The 15,975-nt window shown below is 41.3% G+C and overlaps 1 protein-coding gene across 1 annotated transcript; it reads right to left on the bottom strand.

Moving 5' to 3' along the window:
• Positions 1–1,792: 1,792 nt before the first annotated feature.
• LOC134990888 (keratin, type II cytoskeletal 75-like) lies at positions 1,793–10,169 on the bottom strand. Its single transcript, XM_063950724.1, has 8 exons — positions 9,693–10,169; positions 9,325–9,545; positions 9,050–9,110; positions 7,852–7,947; positions 5,201–5,365; positions 4,078–4,203; positions 3,477–3,697; positions 1,793–1,862 (listed from the first exon to the last, which is right to left on the bottom strand). The coding sequence occupies exons 1-8, from the start codon at positions 10,167–10,169 to the stop codon at positions 1,793–1,795; spliced, it is 1,437 nt and encodes a 478-aa protein (XP_063806794.1).
• Positions 10,170–15,975: the final 5,806 nt, after the last annotated feature.

Below are 15,975 nucleotides of genomic sequence, written 5' to 3' on the forward strand. Positions count from 1 at the left end.
TAGAAGTACTGATAGAGGAAGAGGCCACAGCAACATGTGCTGCTTTCCCACTCCAGTTAGGTCCTGCAGCACTCCCCGCAGTATTCCGGGCGTTGCACGAGCCTGTTCCGCAGTCAGATGCACCAGTGCTGATGCTCTTCCCAGCACTGCTGGATACAGCTGCAAAGAAATACAGATAGTAATTAGGATGCTCAAGCCTAAATTAAAGAGCATATATGTCCACGTAATAAGGCACATCTTGAACACTTCAAACTCAAACAGGGGACATTATAGTAAAGTAGGGCCATTAAAAATATAATGAAAATACAGAAGATGCCACAAATTGGTTGAGTTATTGTTGATAATGTAAACAAGGACTACATGGCTAAGGAAACATCTACTGAAATCAGAGATGGACTGGAGGGCACATTGTTGTGTTTTGGCCATAGTGATGGAAAAATATCAAGCAAAGCATCATTCTATGTGCTAATTAGGGATGTGCGCTGACCCAAATCTCAAGTTCTTGTTTTGGTTCTGTATCTCCTTCGTGTTTTGCATCTGTATTTGTTTTGCCAAAACCTCCCTTGTAAGTTTTGGATCCGTATTTGATTTGGATCTGTATTTTATTTTTTTTATCATAAAAACAGCTCTGACTCCCCCCCCCCCCCCCCACACACACACACACCGCTCCTGCCTGCTCAGCGCCATTAGCACTGAAACAGTCATGCCCTATGTGTGTTTGCCCGACTGCCCTGTGTACCAATGAATCTGGAATATGGACAGAAAAACATCTCTCAACGAAGAAGGTAAATTGGAGGGGTCTGGCAAAGGAGGCACAGAGGGCTTGTGGCTGGAGGGGACGCAAGGAGCAAGAGGGGATACCAGGAGGCATGTGGCTGGACTGGAGGGATAGAGGGGAGCAGGAAGTGACACATTTTACTAGCTCACACTAATATATATTATATAGGAGAGGGGACTGAACAGTGATATATGAGAGGGAATAACACAGCTCCCGGCTCACACTGATATGTGGTATTATTAATATATAGAGGAGGGGGGCCGCACAATGATATATGAGGTAGAATAACACGGCTCCCAGCTCACACGGATATGTATTATTATTATTATATAGGGGGAGGGGACCGCACAGTGATATATGATGGGGAATAACAACTCCCGGCTCACACTGATTCAGTAAGTGGTATTATTATTATATAGAGGAGAGGGGAGAGTACAGGGATAAATGAGGGGGGGATAAAACAGCTCTCAGCTCACACGGATATGTATTATTATTATTATATAGGGGGAGGGGACCGCACAGTGATATATGATGGGGAATAACAACTCCCGGCTCACACTGATTCAGTAAGTGGTATTATTATTATATAGAGGAGAGAGGAGAGTACAGTGATAAATGAGGGGGGATAAAACAGCTCTCAGCTCACACGGATATGTATTATTATTATTATTATTATTATATAGGGGGAGGGGACCGCACAGTGATATATGATGGGGAATAACAACTCCCGGCTCACACTGATATGTGGTATTATTATTATATAGAGGGGAGGGGAGAGCACAGTGATATATGAGGGGGGATAAAACAGCTCTCAGCTGACACTAATAAAGTTGTTTTCTCCCCAATACTTGACATCTCTTTGATTATACTTTATTATTGGTTTTTCTAAACAACCTTTCGAAATTGCATATAAGACTTTTTATTTTAGTTGCGGCCCATAAAGAATTAGACCTTGATTATTCGTCCCAGTTAGGATTTTGAGTCTGACATGCCTGCTCCAGGGAATATATTGTCTTAAATGTACTGAAGATAATTAAAGTCATACTTACATATTTTAATATGGTTGTCAACTTCTCCGTGCATCCTGTAAAATCAATAACATTTGAAGAAAATTAATTCATTTTACAACAAGAGAAGAAAAATTTGCCCCAAAATATTCTCTTTGAAAAGCAAATTTCAACCTCCATCATAATTACATTGTCCTATGAACTGATATCTACATATAACTTAAAGGTAAACTTTGTAAGAAGCTGTTAGCAATAGGTACTGACAGAACATAGAACTGACTAGGGATTACAAGAGGTTCAGTGAACTAAATATTGCTTATTAAAATACCATGTTTATTTAACAATTATATATTATATAACAAATTACTGATAAAGCTCATCTGCGACTAATGTAAATAGTATTTAAAATGAATTATGTGTTTAATATATATATATATATATATGTGTGTGTGTGTGTGTGTGTGTATATATAATTATATGTGTGTATATATAATTATAGACACATACACACATATACAGTATATACTGTATGTATATGTGTGTATGTGTGCGTATATGCTCACATACGCCTCAATAAAAATGTGTTTGAGTGCCATTATCTACTTTTGGTTTTCCCTGAAGGGCAAAAGAACACCCTTTATGTTACATTTATACCCTATTTTGCAATATACAATACAAAACCCAATTATCATTGAGCAATATAGTCAGTATGTTGTGTGGAGCCCATTGGAAATAGGCTCATGCATTAGTCTTGACTAAAACAAGCACATATTCCTTAAAACAAGCTCTTTGGCCTGGATAAAGGTATTCTTATTATACAGTATGTTAAGTACTGTATGTAAAACAAATCATTTATTTATGCATAGAAGCAGAAGCATCACTTACCTCAGTGACACCTGGTATGGCGCCGTGAACTAAGGGTGGGGCTTCACAGGAAAGGGGTGGGGCTTTGAGTCTCAACCCCAGTTTTCGTCACTCCAGGGGTATAGGAGATGCGGATTGTCCCCGGGCAGTGCTGTGGCTACATTGCCGGCTCCTAGACAGTGAGAGAAGCCGAGTGCTGCATGTAATGATACAGTGCAGCATCCAGCTCCTGTTACTGGGCAGAAGCTAGCACTTTGGTGTCACCCTTTGGCCGGTGACACCTGGGTGCGGGCCACACCACCCCCTTGTGACGCCACTGTATAGAAGCATACCTTAGATATAGGTTTTGCTTGATTTTCAGCATATTGTCAAAACCATAAACTAAAGCAACTTTTTATCTGCTATGTACTTTTACAGCTGGTTATTTATATCTCACAGCATTGAGGATCATTACATGATTGTAATGTACACTTAAGGGGGGTACACACAGAGAGATCCGTGTTTAAAATCTAAGCAATCTGACTAGATTGGTTAGATTTTAAGTACGGATCTGCCATGTGTATGCCCCCCAGCGAGAGCGATGCACGGCATCGCCGGTGCTAGATTGAGCCCGCATGCAGGTCCAATCTAGCGGGAGCTCACTTCACCACTGTGTGAAGTGAGCGCCCCCATCCGTCCGTCTCCCCTGTCGCTCAGCACATCGCGCTGTGCTGAGCAGGGGGAGAGATGTGTGCTGAGTGGTGTGTGTTAAGATCGCTCAGCACACATCTCTCCCGTCAGTACCCCCCCTTAGAGTCTCTGCAATTAGTACACAGAGGAGCACTCACCTGCTCTCCTCTCCCTCCAGGAGAGTCCTGTATGTGGCAATTTCAATATCCAGGGCCAGCTTCACGTTGAGTAGAGCCTGGTAGTCACGGAGCTGTGAAGCTAAATCCTCTTTGACTTTCTGCAGTGCAGCCTCCAGCTCACATAATTTGGATTTGGCATCCTTCACTGTAAGCTCCCCACGTGCTTCAGCATCACTAATGGCTGTCTCTAGAGCAGAGACCTATAAGACATCACTGACATTAATACATAGATAGTTGGCCTGGTTTTAAAAAGAAACAAATTAAGTTCAAAATCTTTCTCAATTCTGAACAATGTGCTTCAGACATTGCCGCTATTTCCTACTACACACGATGCTAAGGCAATCTTCAGTCATTTTCCTGCACTCCTTTATGGGGTGAGTGAGTGATGATGTGGGTCACAGAGTGCCTTCATTTAACCATTCCAACAGCATGTGAATCGCATCATAATTGCCGCCAGTCTGCCTTACTTTGTGCTGTCACGGCCACAATTACGCAATTTGCTGCATCGCGCACCTTCCCATCCTACCTGGACCTGCCCAGATATCTCAGAGCCGAGAAGGAAAAGTATGACCTACTGTACCTGTTTCTTTACACAGTCAATTTCTGTGTGCAGTCTCTTGATCATGGTATTCAGCTCCAGAATCTCATTTTTACTGTTCCGTAGGTTGTCTCCATGCTGTCCTGCTGTCTCCTTCAGCTGCTGAAACTATTAAGACCAAAATGTAAATAGTCACATACATATTCATGAAGGTAGCTTAAGATCACTAGTAAATGAGATCTTAAAACAGAACAACATACAGCTCTCACGCAGGGCGGTAACTAGGGGTTGGCCAGGATGGCACCTGCCAGGGGCACTGGTTAAGGGGGAAGGGCACCATCTGGCTGCGCCTGCCATCCCTTAGGGGGCCCATCGGCTACCCATATGCCCCATTCTAAATCTTTATTATTATTCATTACATTGAGCTTCATTTGCTCTGTTCAGTGGTATCCGGATTCTTGACAATCACAGAGATGGAACACAGAATCCAGTGTCTAGTACTGGGCTACAGCCTATGTATCTTAGTGGGCAGGTCCAGTGGCTGTACACAGACAGCAAATCACGGGGAGGTTGGACTCGGTTAGTGATGATGGAAGTGGCATTGGCCCTGAATATTTAGAAGTTAGAAGCCTAAAGCTTGTAATCTGGGTCCTTATCACCCCTGAAAGGAACACTAAGTCCATTGTATCACCACTCTCTAATGCATCTTACCCCTTATTATATATTTTAGGGATTTACAGGTAGGTCCATCAATAATATTCCCCATACAGCACTGCAGGACAATTTATAAGTAAAACTTATTATATGGATGTTGGGGGAAGCATCATTTCTTCTCTTTATCAGGTGAGTTTGGACCCCTAAGTACGGCCCTGCTCTCATGTATTGTACACGCACATGTGGAGTGATGTATTGGCCTACACTTAGGATGTTTATGTCCATATCAGTTGGTCTTACAGTTAGAATGAGTTCCCGTGAGATGTAATAGTCTGGTTTATTGTAGGACCACTTGCCCATAGATTCAGGACGAATAGGGCAACTAGTACAGTGTACTGTACTTCAGTGACTTTTAAACATGGCTCTAAAAGAAAGTTTGGACAGCTAGGGCAGACATTGCAGAGATGTCACTACGTGTTATACACTACTCTAAGCAGAAAATACCACTTACTTTTTTATCATAAGTGGCTTTAGCTTCAGCTCTGCTTTTGGCTGCAATGTCCTCATATTGAGCTTTGACTTCAGCAATAAGCCCATCCAGATCCAGATCTCGGTTGTTGTCCATGGTCAAGACAACATTAGTGTCAGAAATTCGTGCTTGCATGTCCTCCACTTCCTGTAATACAGCAATGGTGTCTGTATTAGCCAGAGTAACAATCATTTCATATGAAAAGCTCTTAGAGGTGCCTTAAACCTAGAACAGTGGTGTGTTTACATAAAAGCTAGTAACATTCATAAATGTATATAACATCTTGTTAGAAGAGTAGATGTATGATATACACTTTTATTCTAGGGGTAGGCAATTGTTTCTACAGAACATCACAGGGAACCAGCCAGAATCTAAATTGTAGAAAACAGAGTACACTATCTTGTGCTTAGATAAATGATAAATATTACTGTTATTACAATAATATATGATTCATACAGTACTATTGTACTAAATATTACTAAATATTACCAGATAGTAGTGAAAATAGAGCATTTTAAAAACAAGGCCATACTGTATAAGGTAGACAAAATATGTTCATGAGACAACTTAAATTATAATGTCCAGCACCGAAATACCCATGAGACAGGCTATTCTCCCTCTGTGGATGTCCACGACACCCATAGAGGGAGAATATGACCTGTGGCAAGCGCAGCGAGTCACCGTACCCGCAGCATGGCAAGCGCAGCGGTCTCGCAAGGGGCTTTCTAGAGGTTGCCCCGCTGCCGACATACTGGTGGCCGAGATGCCACTGTAGGTATACTGACGGCCGGCATCTGGCCACCGGTAATTCATACTGAACGCTGAAAAAGGGGCACAGCTGTGAAGTGTGGATTAGAGTGAAGATTGTGGCACATTAGTTTGGATAGAATAAGAGGGAGTAGGGTAATCTGTCCAGATGAGTTTTTAGAAATCATTTAAAGATTTAAAGGCTGTAGGAAAGTCTGATCGGGTCTAGGAATAAGTGGACAGCAGCACAGGAGAAGTGTTTTTGGCTGCATAGTGGGTCTTCAGGTAGGGTTGCGTGAGCAGTGCCATTTCCCAGGGTGCAGGGCTCTGGGGTCGTCACTGCATCTGGCTAGCAGGTGGCCTCTAATGGCACCCTATGACCAGTAACATGGCTTTAGTGCTGTTCGGAGTCTGTCAGGAGGATTTTACAGTAGTGTAGCTGGGAGGAGATGAGAGGATGTCTACAGTTTTATGATATCAGTTTAATGAAGTATGAAATTGGGTCATTGTCTCAGAACTATAATATATACAGCTGTGAATGTTATAAGATGATTATGGCTACTTATTTCCTGCAAACATGTAAAACAAGCTGATTACAACAATCAGTCATTTTGGAAATTCACATTTGCAGAAACATCATGAGAAGAGACAAGACAAGGTGCCAGTCAAGGCAAAGATGCCAAATGTCACCACATAAAACGATCACATGATTTCATCATGCATTAGCCGTATGGTATTTAGGTAAATCCCCAATATTATAGGTTTGATTGTTCTGATAGAAAGAACCACAATCAGCGAGGGAAAGATGGAAATTTGCCCTAAGATCTACAGTATAGAGCTCAGGGCATTGTTCTGGTTCTATGACACTGTTGTACGTAAGAAGGGAGCAAGGCTACAACTAAGGGGTCTATTTACTAAGCCTTGGATGGAGATAAATCTGACGGAGATGATGTCCCAACCAATCGGCTCCTAACTGCCGTGTCACAGGCTGGGTTTGAAAAATGACAGTGAGGAGCCTATTGGCTTGGACTTTATCGCCGTCAAATTTATCTCCATCCAAGGCTTAGTAAATAGAGCTCTAAGAGAGCTAGGGGGAGATATATCAAAGCTTGGAAAGAGATAAGAGGAGAAAAAGTACCAAACAATCTTCTAACTGTAATTTTTCAAACACAGGGGTCTATTTATGGAGCAGAGAAAAGAGTGGAGAAGTGAGCCTGTGGAGAAGTTGCCCATGGCAAACCAATCAGCTGCTCCGTACAATTGCATAGTATGCAAATTATAAATATTACTTCAATGCGGTTTGGGTGGCATGGGTAACTTCTCCACTGGCTCAATTCTTCACACTTTTCACTGCTTCATGAATAGACCCAGCAGCCTGCAACATGGCAGTTAGGAACTGATTGGTTGGTACTTTATTTCTCTCCACTTTCTCTCTCTCCAAACAAGCTTTGATATATCTCTACCCTAGTCCCTAAGCAAACTTCATAGTGTGCATAAAAGCTGTTAAAAAAGTTATTTTAGATTGTTCAGCTGTATTCTGTTCCATTAATGGCAGTCTAGACAAACAAAAAAAATATTTAACTTCATGTCAGTATTAAAATGACAAAACATATTATTGCATAAATGCATACCTGCATATTTTTGATGTTATAACTGTGATGTGCTTAAAGTAAATGAGTTAAAGGATTATATCTCAAACAGTCTCATACACCCTGCAATTAACTGATATCATAAAATGTGGTAGACAACACAATCTCTGCCTGACAAGTGCTACGCAATAATTATTAATATAATGCTTTGATCTCATATCTTAGATAACTCCATCCCAGACATTGATAAGGACATCACTTTAATAAAATGTCTATTGGAAATAATATTAACAGTACCGCATCAAAGAGGGTCCTCAGGAAGTTGATCTCATCAGTTAAGGTCTCTTCTTTGGTCTCCAACTCAGCCTTTTGCATATACAAAACATCCACATCCTAAGAAAGATAAAAGCCTATTAGAATGGTCGCATAGAATACTTTCTGGAGTGTAGCTCTCCAGTCTTCTTCTACACTACATACAAATTAGAGCACTTGAACTGTTATTTTCATATTAAAATTAAAATCATATGAAAAGAAATAATGGCCTAAATGAGTGGAATCTCTCTGTAAATGTATCTAATGGAAGCAACAACCCTGCATCATGTTCAATATTTCTCAATTCCGTTACTATTGAATAAACTCTATGGGTTTGACGAGACCAATGCTTGATAAAGACTCCATCAACTCCAGAATCAAAGCATGGAGTTGGCACATTCCTAGGACAAATATTAATAATAATTTATAAATATAATAATACGAGTCAGATGTAGAATTATATTGGGCGATCAATGCATAAAAGAGACATGAACAGCATAAATGCAACAGAAATCCACTTGTTCATGCCCCGTTGGGTGCTGTTTGAAGAAGCCATATGAAAAACACTGAAGGGTACATGCTGCTCCATCTTGGGAAGCATGGTTACACCTGCCCAGCAAGCCTGGGCCTCCAGGGAGGCCTGGACGCAGGCTCTTTGTTCCTTTCCCTATTGGCACCCCTGTTCACATTAAACATTACTTTGACTTCAAAAACTCTGACTAGTAGAAAGTGGCCACTACGTATATTCTGGAATACTGTAGTAATGTCCTTTTTCAAACATTCATCAGAACTAGCCCTTAGAGCTGTTAAGTTTAAATGCTGCTTTTCAGCCACATTTTGGCATAGTAATGTTGAGAAACATGTATAGATATCACCATTAACAACAACTAAAGAAAATCATATTTGTATTATATAATGAATATTTACACATAGCTAAATAAACCACAGGCATTGAATACATTGTCAATAGAAAGTACACCTGACATACATAAAACTGTTATAGCATGTTCTAACATATTCAAATAAAATTTGCCGACTTTTGGAAAATTACTATATTTTATTTTCATCTGGAAGTGACATATTGCATGTTAATGTACACTGCATTAAATACTTTAATTCACAACAGATGAAAGGCTCACAATAAATTACTTTTCCATATAGCTCTCCAAACACCAGCACTTACCTTTTTCTGTGTTACAAACTCATTTTCAGCACATGTACGCTTATTAATCTCTTCTTCATATCTAGAAACAAATATAAAGTTGAGCCATTTAGTTGACCACCATACAGAAAATGTTATACATTACTAGACTCATTGTGATTTGCAATGTGCAAGCTTACAAAATGTCCTACTGTTTAATCAAGTCATGGAATTTTTAGAAAGACCTTTCAAAGTAAACAAAGTATGTTTTGAGCAAATAACATCAGGTGTGAGACATGAGCTTGATTTGCACATACCTGGCCTTAAACTCCTCCACAACATCTTGCATGTTTTTTAGGTCCCCATCTAGGCGGCATTTTTCATTTTTGGTGGCATCCAGGTGCCTATGAAGATTGCTAATATACGCTTCAAACAGTGGCTTGATATTGTCTCTCCTAGAGGCCATCTTTTGACTTTGCTCTTGCAAAAAGCACCATTTTGTTTCCAGAATTTGATTTTGTTGCTCAAGGAATCTGACCTAAATCCACAGAGAGAATAAAAAACACAATTCAGCATGGTTAGAAGTTTGAACAAAAAGTTTCCAGAGAAATAAATCATCAACATTCTCTGATTGTAATGTAAAGGAATTGAAAATTTTTGTTGGTGGAAAAAAAACATGTCTTACCTTGTCTATGAAGCATGCAAACTTATTGTTAAGAGACTTTATCTGCTCCCGTTCTTCAGTTCTGACCTTCTGGATAGTTGGATCAATATCACTTTTGACTGGTTGGAGAAGGATTTGGTTGACAGTGACATTTTGTATACCTCCTGGAGGACAAACAGGGAAACTTTCACTGCTTCTACCCAAGCCTTTGCTGCCACCCATGCTGAATCCTCTATGGCTGCCAGAACTGATGGAAATCCTTTTGTTCCCTCCTAAGCAATACAGACTTGATGTGCCGAATCCACCACTTCCACCACTATGACGGCCATGGTTACCTCCAGAGACTCCAGATCGTACTAGTGAAGAGGAAGAAAAATTGTGGCCTGTTCCACCATACCCACCACCAGTTGAGTAACTGCTAAAGCTCTTAGCACCACAAGAGCCTCCAACGCTGCATTTGCCAGCCTTGGCACTCAATGCTTGCCTACTTTGGCTCATTGTAGCTTCCTGGAGGTGTGCTTACACAATGTGCAGAAGCAGAAGAAAGAATAGATTTGACCCCTTTGAGGGACCAAGCCTTTTATATATTAGGAGATAAGGGCTTGGTTTTATGAGAAAACCATAATATTCATTCAGTTAAGGGCTTGTTCTTGGGCATGGCAAACCTGGCACTAAGCTATCTTTCCTCACTTACTAAATATAGGTGTAAATTAGAGTGTCCTAATTCCTCTGTGAAAATATAAATTACTGTGTTTATATGTTTAATTTAAATTAAAAATGTTTTATAGGCAGTGTTATCTCAAGCCACGGAACAAGTTTGTCCTCATCACCAAGATAACTCAACAACAGCATTTAAAGCCTGTCAATCTGTACATTCTGTTTATTTGTGATAATGTGTCTTCTATGTCTTATTTTTTATAATGATTAAATATTCCTCTATTAGGTCTGAATTTCTTCATATTTCCCAAAAGTATATTTATTTTATAAAACTCTATTTTGCTAACTAACCTAAAGAGAGGCTGAGAACACAGTATTTGCCAACATGGTACAGTGGATGCATAAATAATGCAAATTAACCGATTTATTAACTTAATTCACAAGCAAACATTCCTATACAATAACTTAATATAATTTTTTCTCACAACATCAAGAACCCACATCCAATAAATTTGCTTTGCTGTACAATCCATTTGGTTTATTTGCTCTGCTTAATCCAATATCTGTAATATTTAGAGATGAGCAGGCTTGGTTCTCAGAGAACCAAGCCCACCCGAACTTCTGAGATCTGAGAAGATCCGAAACAGGGCTGGTCTCTGCCAGCCTGCCTCAGATCCCAATTTAAGGCAAAACATCATCCTACCATGGATCTTGTGGGTTTGGGCGCCGATCCCTTTGAAATCAGTTTGGTGACAGCTGATTGGCTCAGAGCGCCAATAAGAGCTTCCCCATTTAATTCAGTGGGCACAGTAGGGCAGATAGAGTGGACGCAAGATGTCGTCCACCCCTGCACTGCTGATACCGCCAGCACCCCCTCATTTATGACACTGCCAGCACCCCTGCAGTGAGGACACCTCTGGCACCCCTGCGCTGCCGACACTACTCACACCCCCACATAGCCATCACTACCAACACCCCCACATTGCCAACACTGCCGTCACCCCCGCACTGAGGACACCACCTGCACCCTCGCACTGCCAACACTATCAGCACCCACGCACTGCAGATGCTAGTAGTATCCCCGCACAAAACCATGTTGCATTGCAGGTGGGGCAGCTGTAACATGTGCAGAGGGAGTTAGATTTGGGTGAGTTATTTTGTTTCTGTGCATGGTAAATAATGGCTGCTTTATTTTTACACTGCAATTTAAATTTTAGTTTGAACACACCCCACCCAAATCTAAATCTCTGTGACCGTTACTTCTGCCCCATCTGCAGTTCAACGTGGTTTTGCACAATTGCTAACTTTTTTGGTTTGCTAACGACTCTGAACAACCCCTATATTCAAACTGCAGAGTATCCAACCCCCACTGTATCTGGCCCCCACTGTATCCCATACTGTATCTGACACGCACTGTATCCGACCCGCATTGTATCCAAACTGCACTGTAATCTGCACTGTATCCAACCCACACTGTAACCAGCAGTGTATCCAACCTGCACTGTATACGACCTGAACTGTAACCTGCACTGTATCTAACCTGCACTGTATCCTACCCACACTTAATCTGACCCAGACTGTATCCAACCTGCACTGTATCGGACCCACACTGTAACCCACACTGTATCCAACCCACACTGTATCCAACCTGCACTGTAATCCGCAGTGCATCCAACCCACACTGTATCTGACCTGTACTGTAACCTGCACTGTATCCGACCCACAGTGTGTATCCCAATGTATTCCGTACTTTGGTCCATAGGTATGGAACCCTGTTTTTGTGGTTGGGGAGATTTTGGGGAGCTGCTCAATAAAAAGGCTGATTGATCGGGGCTTTACATGGGAATAGAGTGCAAGTCATCAGTGGCCCAGGGCCCCCAATAGGGAGGAACAGATTGGGCACTGAGAATAGGCATGTGCTGGGGACATGAGCACTTGTATAGGGGGCAAACACGTCTGCTGTTGCTATTTTACACATGGTTTTTGTTTTGTTTCTTTGCTGTTTACTAGATACTACTACTTTTGAGTAATGACACTATTCTTAGTAAATTTCTGTGTTGTATTGTTTTTTGTTAATAGTACTTGCGAGTTAGTTTGATTGGTTATAACTGACCCTAATCAGAATCAGAATCAGCTTTATTGGCCAGGTGTACTCACGTACACTAGGAATTCTTTGTGGTACAATGCATCGCCAAGCAGCAACATGGAGGAAAAAACGTAGCATACATTACAAACATTACACATATGAGTTCATACTGCATATATGCAACTGTACAGTAGACATATTATACATTTAAGACTAAACACAAAGGCTGCTTGGCAGAGCAGCACCGAGGCAGCCATCCGCGGCGCCAACTAGAACTCACACAATGCACATAATACAGAAGATTTAAGTATTACATCAAAAGATAAACCACACAGACAAAGACACAGAAAGAATAATGCATGATTGGTGTAGGCATTTTGAGTAATAACCTCCAGGGGTTGTGTATTCCACCATCACAAGGCACCAGGTGCGGCAGCCATCTTAGGCGCACTGCGTAGGATTACCCAGGGTGGAATAGTCCACCCCTAGAAGAGAACACAAAATGGGGAGATTGCAGAGTCCTTAAGTTCAGAGTAGGGTTCCAATAAAAACATCAGGTCCACGCATTTTTCATCCCACCCACAAGCGCACCAGATAAGGCAGCCATGTTGGGCGCACTACAAGGTTACACAGTGGGAGATGAGCCATACAGGGGCCAAATGCATGTATGGGAGAACTGACACGTGTGTAGGAGTATGCTATACCCTGCATGGAAAGATCCAAATGAAGCACACCCCGCCCACAGGGGAACCATCCGAGGCTGCCATGTGGGGCGCACTGCATAGGTTACACTGCTGGCAGGGTGTGCAACCAATTGGAGGTACACATTACGGGAATAGCACACAGTGGGGTGGAAGTACCGTGTAAGAAGAAAGAGAAGAGAAAGACACATTTGCAGGAAAACTGTACTAACATTATTTTGTGAAAAAGATAAATGTCCTGGTCTCATGAGAGCAGTGCGGGTGGGTGTGAGAATGTGGGGTGCACACTAATGTCCAATGGAACTGACCCAGCAAAGTCTGGTCCTGATGCGCACGTCCCTCAGTTCCCTGCTGAGCTTGAGGGGTAGTCCCGGGGGCAGTCATGATATTCTTGGACACAGAAGTAGTAGGCATTGGTCCTGGTGTTCTCATGGCAGAGGTGAGGAGAGGCCACATAATGTTCCAGATTTCTTTCTTGATGCTGTTCAATGTTTGTTTAACTGTTTTTTTAACTGTTCATTTTCAAGACGCTTAGAGAAGGAACGCTTTGAGTATTGGAACGCACAGCTGACATGCACAGCTGTGCATGGTTGAAGTTACAGATATACTATGGGAAATTGACCCAACTACAGCTGAGGCAAATGTCCCACTAATCAAAGGTGTTACATTACACAGTGATTGACTAAACAAACACCAGCCCAGTGAGCCTTAATTAAATATGCGGCACTGACCAAGCTTTGAAACGCAGGTATTTTAAATTACAAACAAAAGCATAAATCACAAAACTGTCTAACAAATGATTTGAACATACATTTGGAATATAGATGATTTGCATAGGTGCAGATAGCAATAGGCAGATTACATGGGGAGATTTGAACATACATTTGGAATATAGATGATTTGCATAGGTGCAGATAGCAATAGGCAGATTACATGGGGAGATTTGAACATACATTTGGAATATAGATGATTTGCATAGGTGCAGATAGCAATAGGCAGATTACATGGGGAGATTTGAACATACATTTGGAATATAGATGATTTGCATAGGTGCAGATAGCAATAGGCAGATTACATGGGGAGATTTGAACATACATTTGGAATATAGATGATTTGCATAGGTGCAGATAGCAATAGGCAGATTACATGGGGAGATTTGAACATACCTGAGGATGAGAAGAAAAAGGAAGATGGTTAAGTTCAGTCCAATGCAGGATCTGTTTTTTTCAACTGTTCATTTTCAAGACGCTTAGAGAAGGAACGCTTTGAGTATTGGAACGCACAGCTGACATGCACAGCTGTGCATGGTTGAAGTTACAGATGGATGACATATAAATGCGATCTACTTAATGTAATATTTCTTTCTAAATTTCTCAATAAGAAATTTTTGGCCTAGGGGTGCCGTGAAAAAAATTCTGATATTCTAGGGCGCCGTGATTCAAAAAAGTTTGGAAACCACTGGCCTATAGTATGTTTGTGAACTATATTGAGAGCTGTGAGGTGGTCAAAATTCACTGGAAATGACTGGAAATTAATTTTATTGAGGTTAATAGTACTGCAGCACTCCTCCAAACTGTCCTGCATTGAGCGGGACAGTCCCATTTACCTAGGACTGTCCCGCTGTACCACACACAGGCCGTAGTGTCCTGCGGTGGGGGGAGCAGTTGGGGGAGCATACACAGGGTAAGCAGTGAGTGAAAAGATGCTGTGCACATGCTCATAGAATCTTCACAGTGCAGTGAGAGCCTGGTGGCGTGTCCAGCATCTAAGAGAGTGCTAGACATGCCCCCACAGTGCCGCGGAAGCTAAGCTCCGCCCCTGTTCCCCGAGGATCTGCCTCTTTGTGGCGCTCCAAGGGTCCCTATACACTGGCCACCAATGTTGGGAGATATGCTTAAGGAAAAAAAATGCCCATATTATGTAATTTTAGCAGTTTTTAGCATTTTTGTTTTCTTAAAAATACAGATCCAAACCAAAATACATGAGGGCACTTTTGGCAAAACCGAACCCAGAATCAAAGCACGAAGCTAATACATATCCAAAACCAAAACACAGGGGTTGGCGTACATCTCTAGTAATATTCTAATGATGTCTCATACATGGCCAAAAAGGTCATTCCAGATACCGAACTTCAGGTTCTAAACTCACATCCTATTCTGGGGACTCCCCCTCCAACCAAGGATGCTCCAATGCTGGCAAGACCCCACAGCCAATTGTGATAAATACTGTGATGCTTCAAAAATGGCTTGTATTTTAACTATTAACTTTCACAAGCACATTGGATTATGGAATATATATCTATGTGTTTTTGCTTATCACATTGCCCAAAGGATTTATTGTACTTTTATTTGCATCAAAAACTATTATCTCTGTTGTGATGGAAATTAAAGTTGGAATTATAATTTTTAATTAGAAACTAAACTATAAATTACTGGCTGTAATTACAAGAAGCTGCAGTCTACACCTCACCCATCTTAAGAACTACCCTGTGGGAAGGTTTTAACTTATAATGATTTCCTTGCTTCCTCATTAGTATTCTTTCCAGATTGTCACATTTTGTTATTTAAATTATAGGAGACAATGTTTAACACGGAATTGGGGTGGCTCTTGTTACCGTCCTCCCCATATGACTGAAAAAGTCATATGGGGACAGTGGCAGTAGAATATTGGAAGTGCTTGCTCAAGCATCCGCAGAATAGGCAAATATATAACATTCTATATTTATTAGAACACAACCACACCACTGGTCAAGGTCAGATGAAGGGCCACATGAACCTGGTGCAGAAAATTATCAAGGGATTATTGTGAAAAGTTGGTGTTACTAGGGTCATGTGGGCTTGTACACCCCACACACTATTAA

This window comes from Pseudophryne corroboree, chromosome 2 (genome assembly GCF_028390025.1).
Source record: "Pseudophryne corroboree isolate aPseCor3 chromosome 2, aPseCor3.hap2, whole genome shotgun sequence".
Taxonomy (NCBI): Eukaryota; Metazoa; Chordata; class Amphibia; order Anura; family Myobatrachidae; genus Pseudophryne; species Pseudophryne corroboree.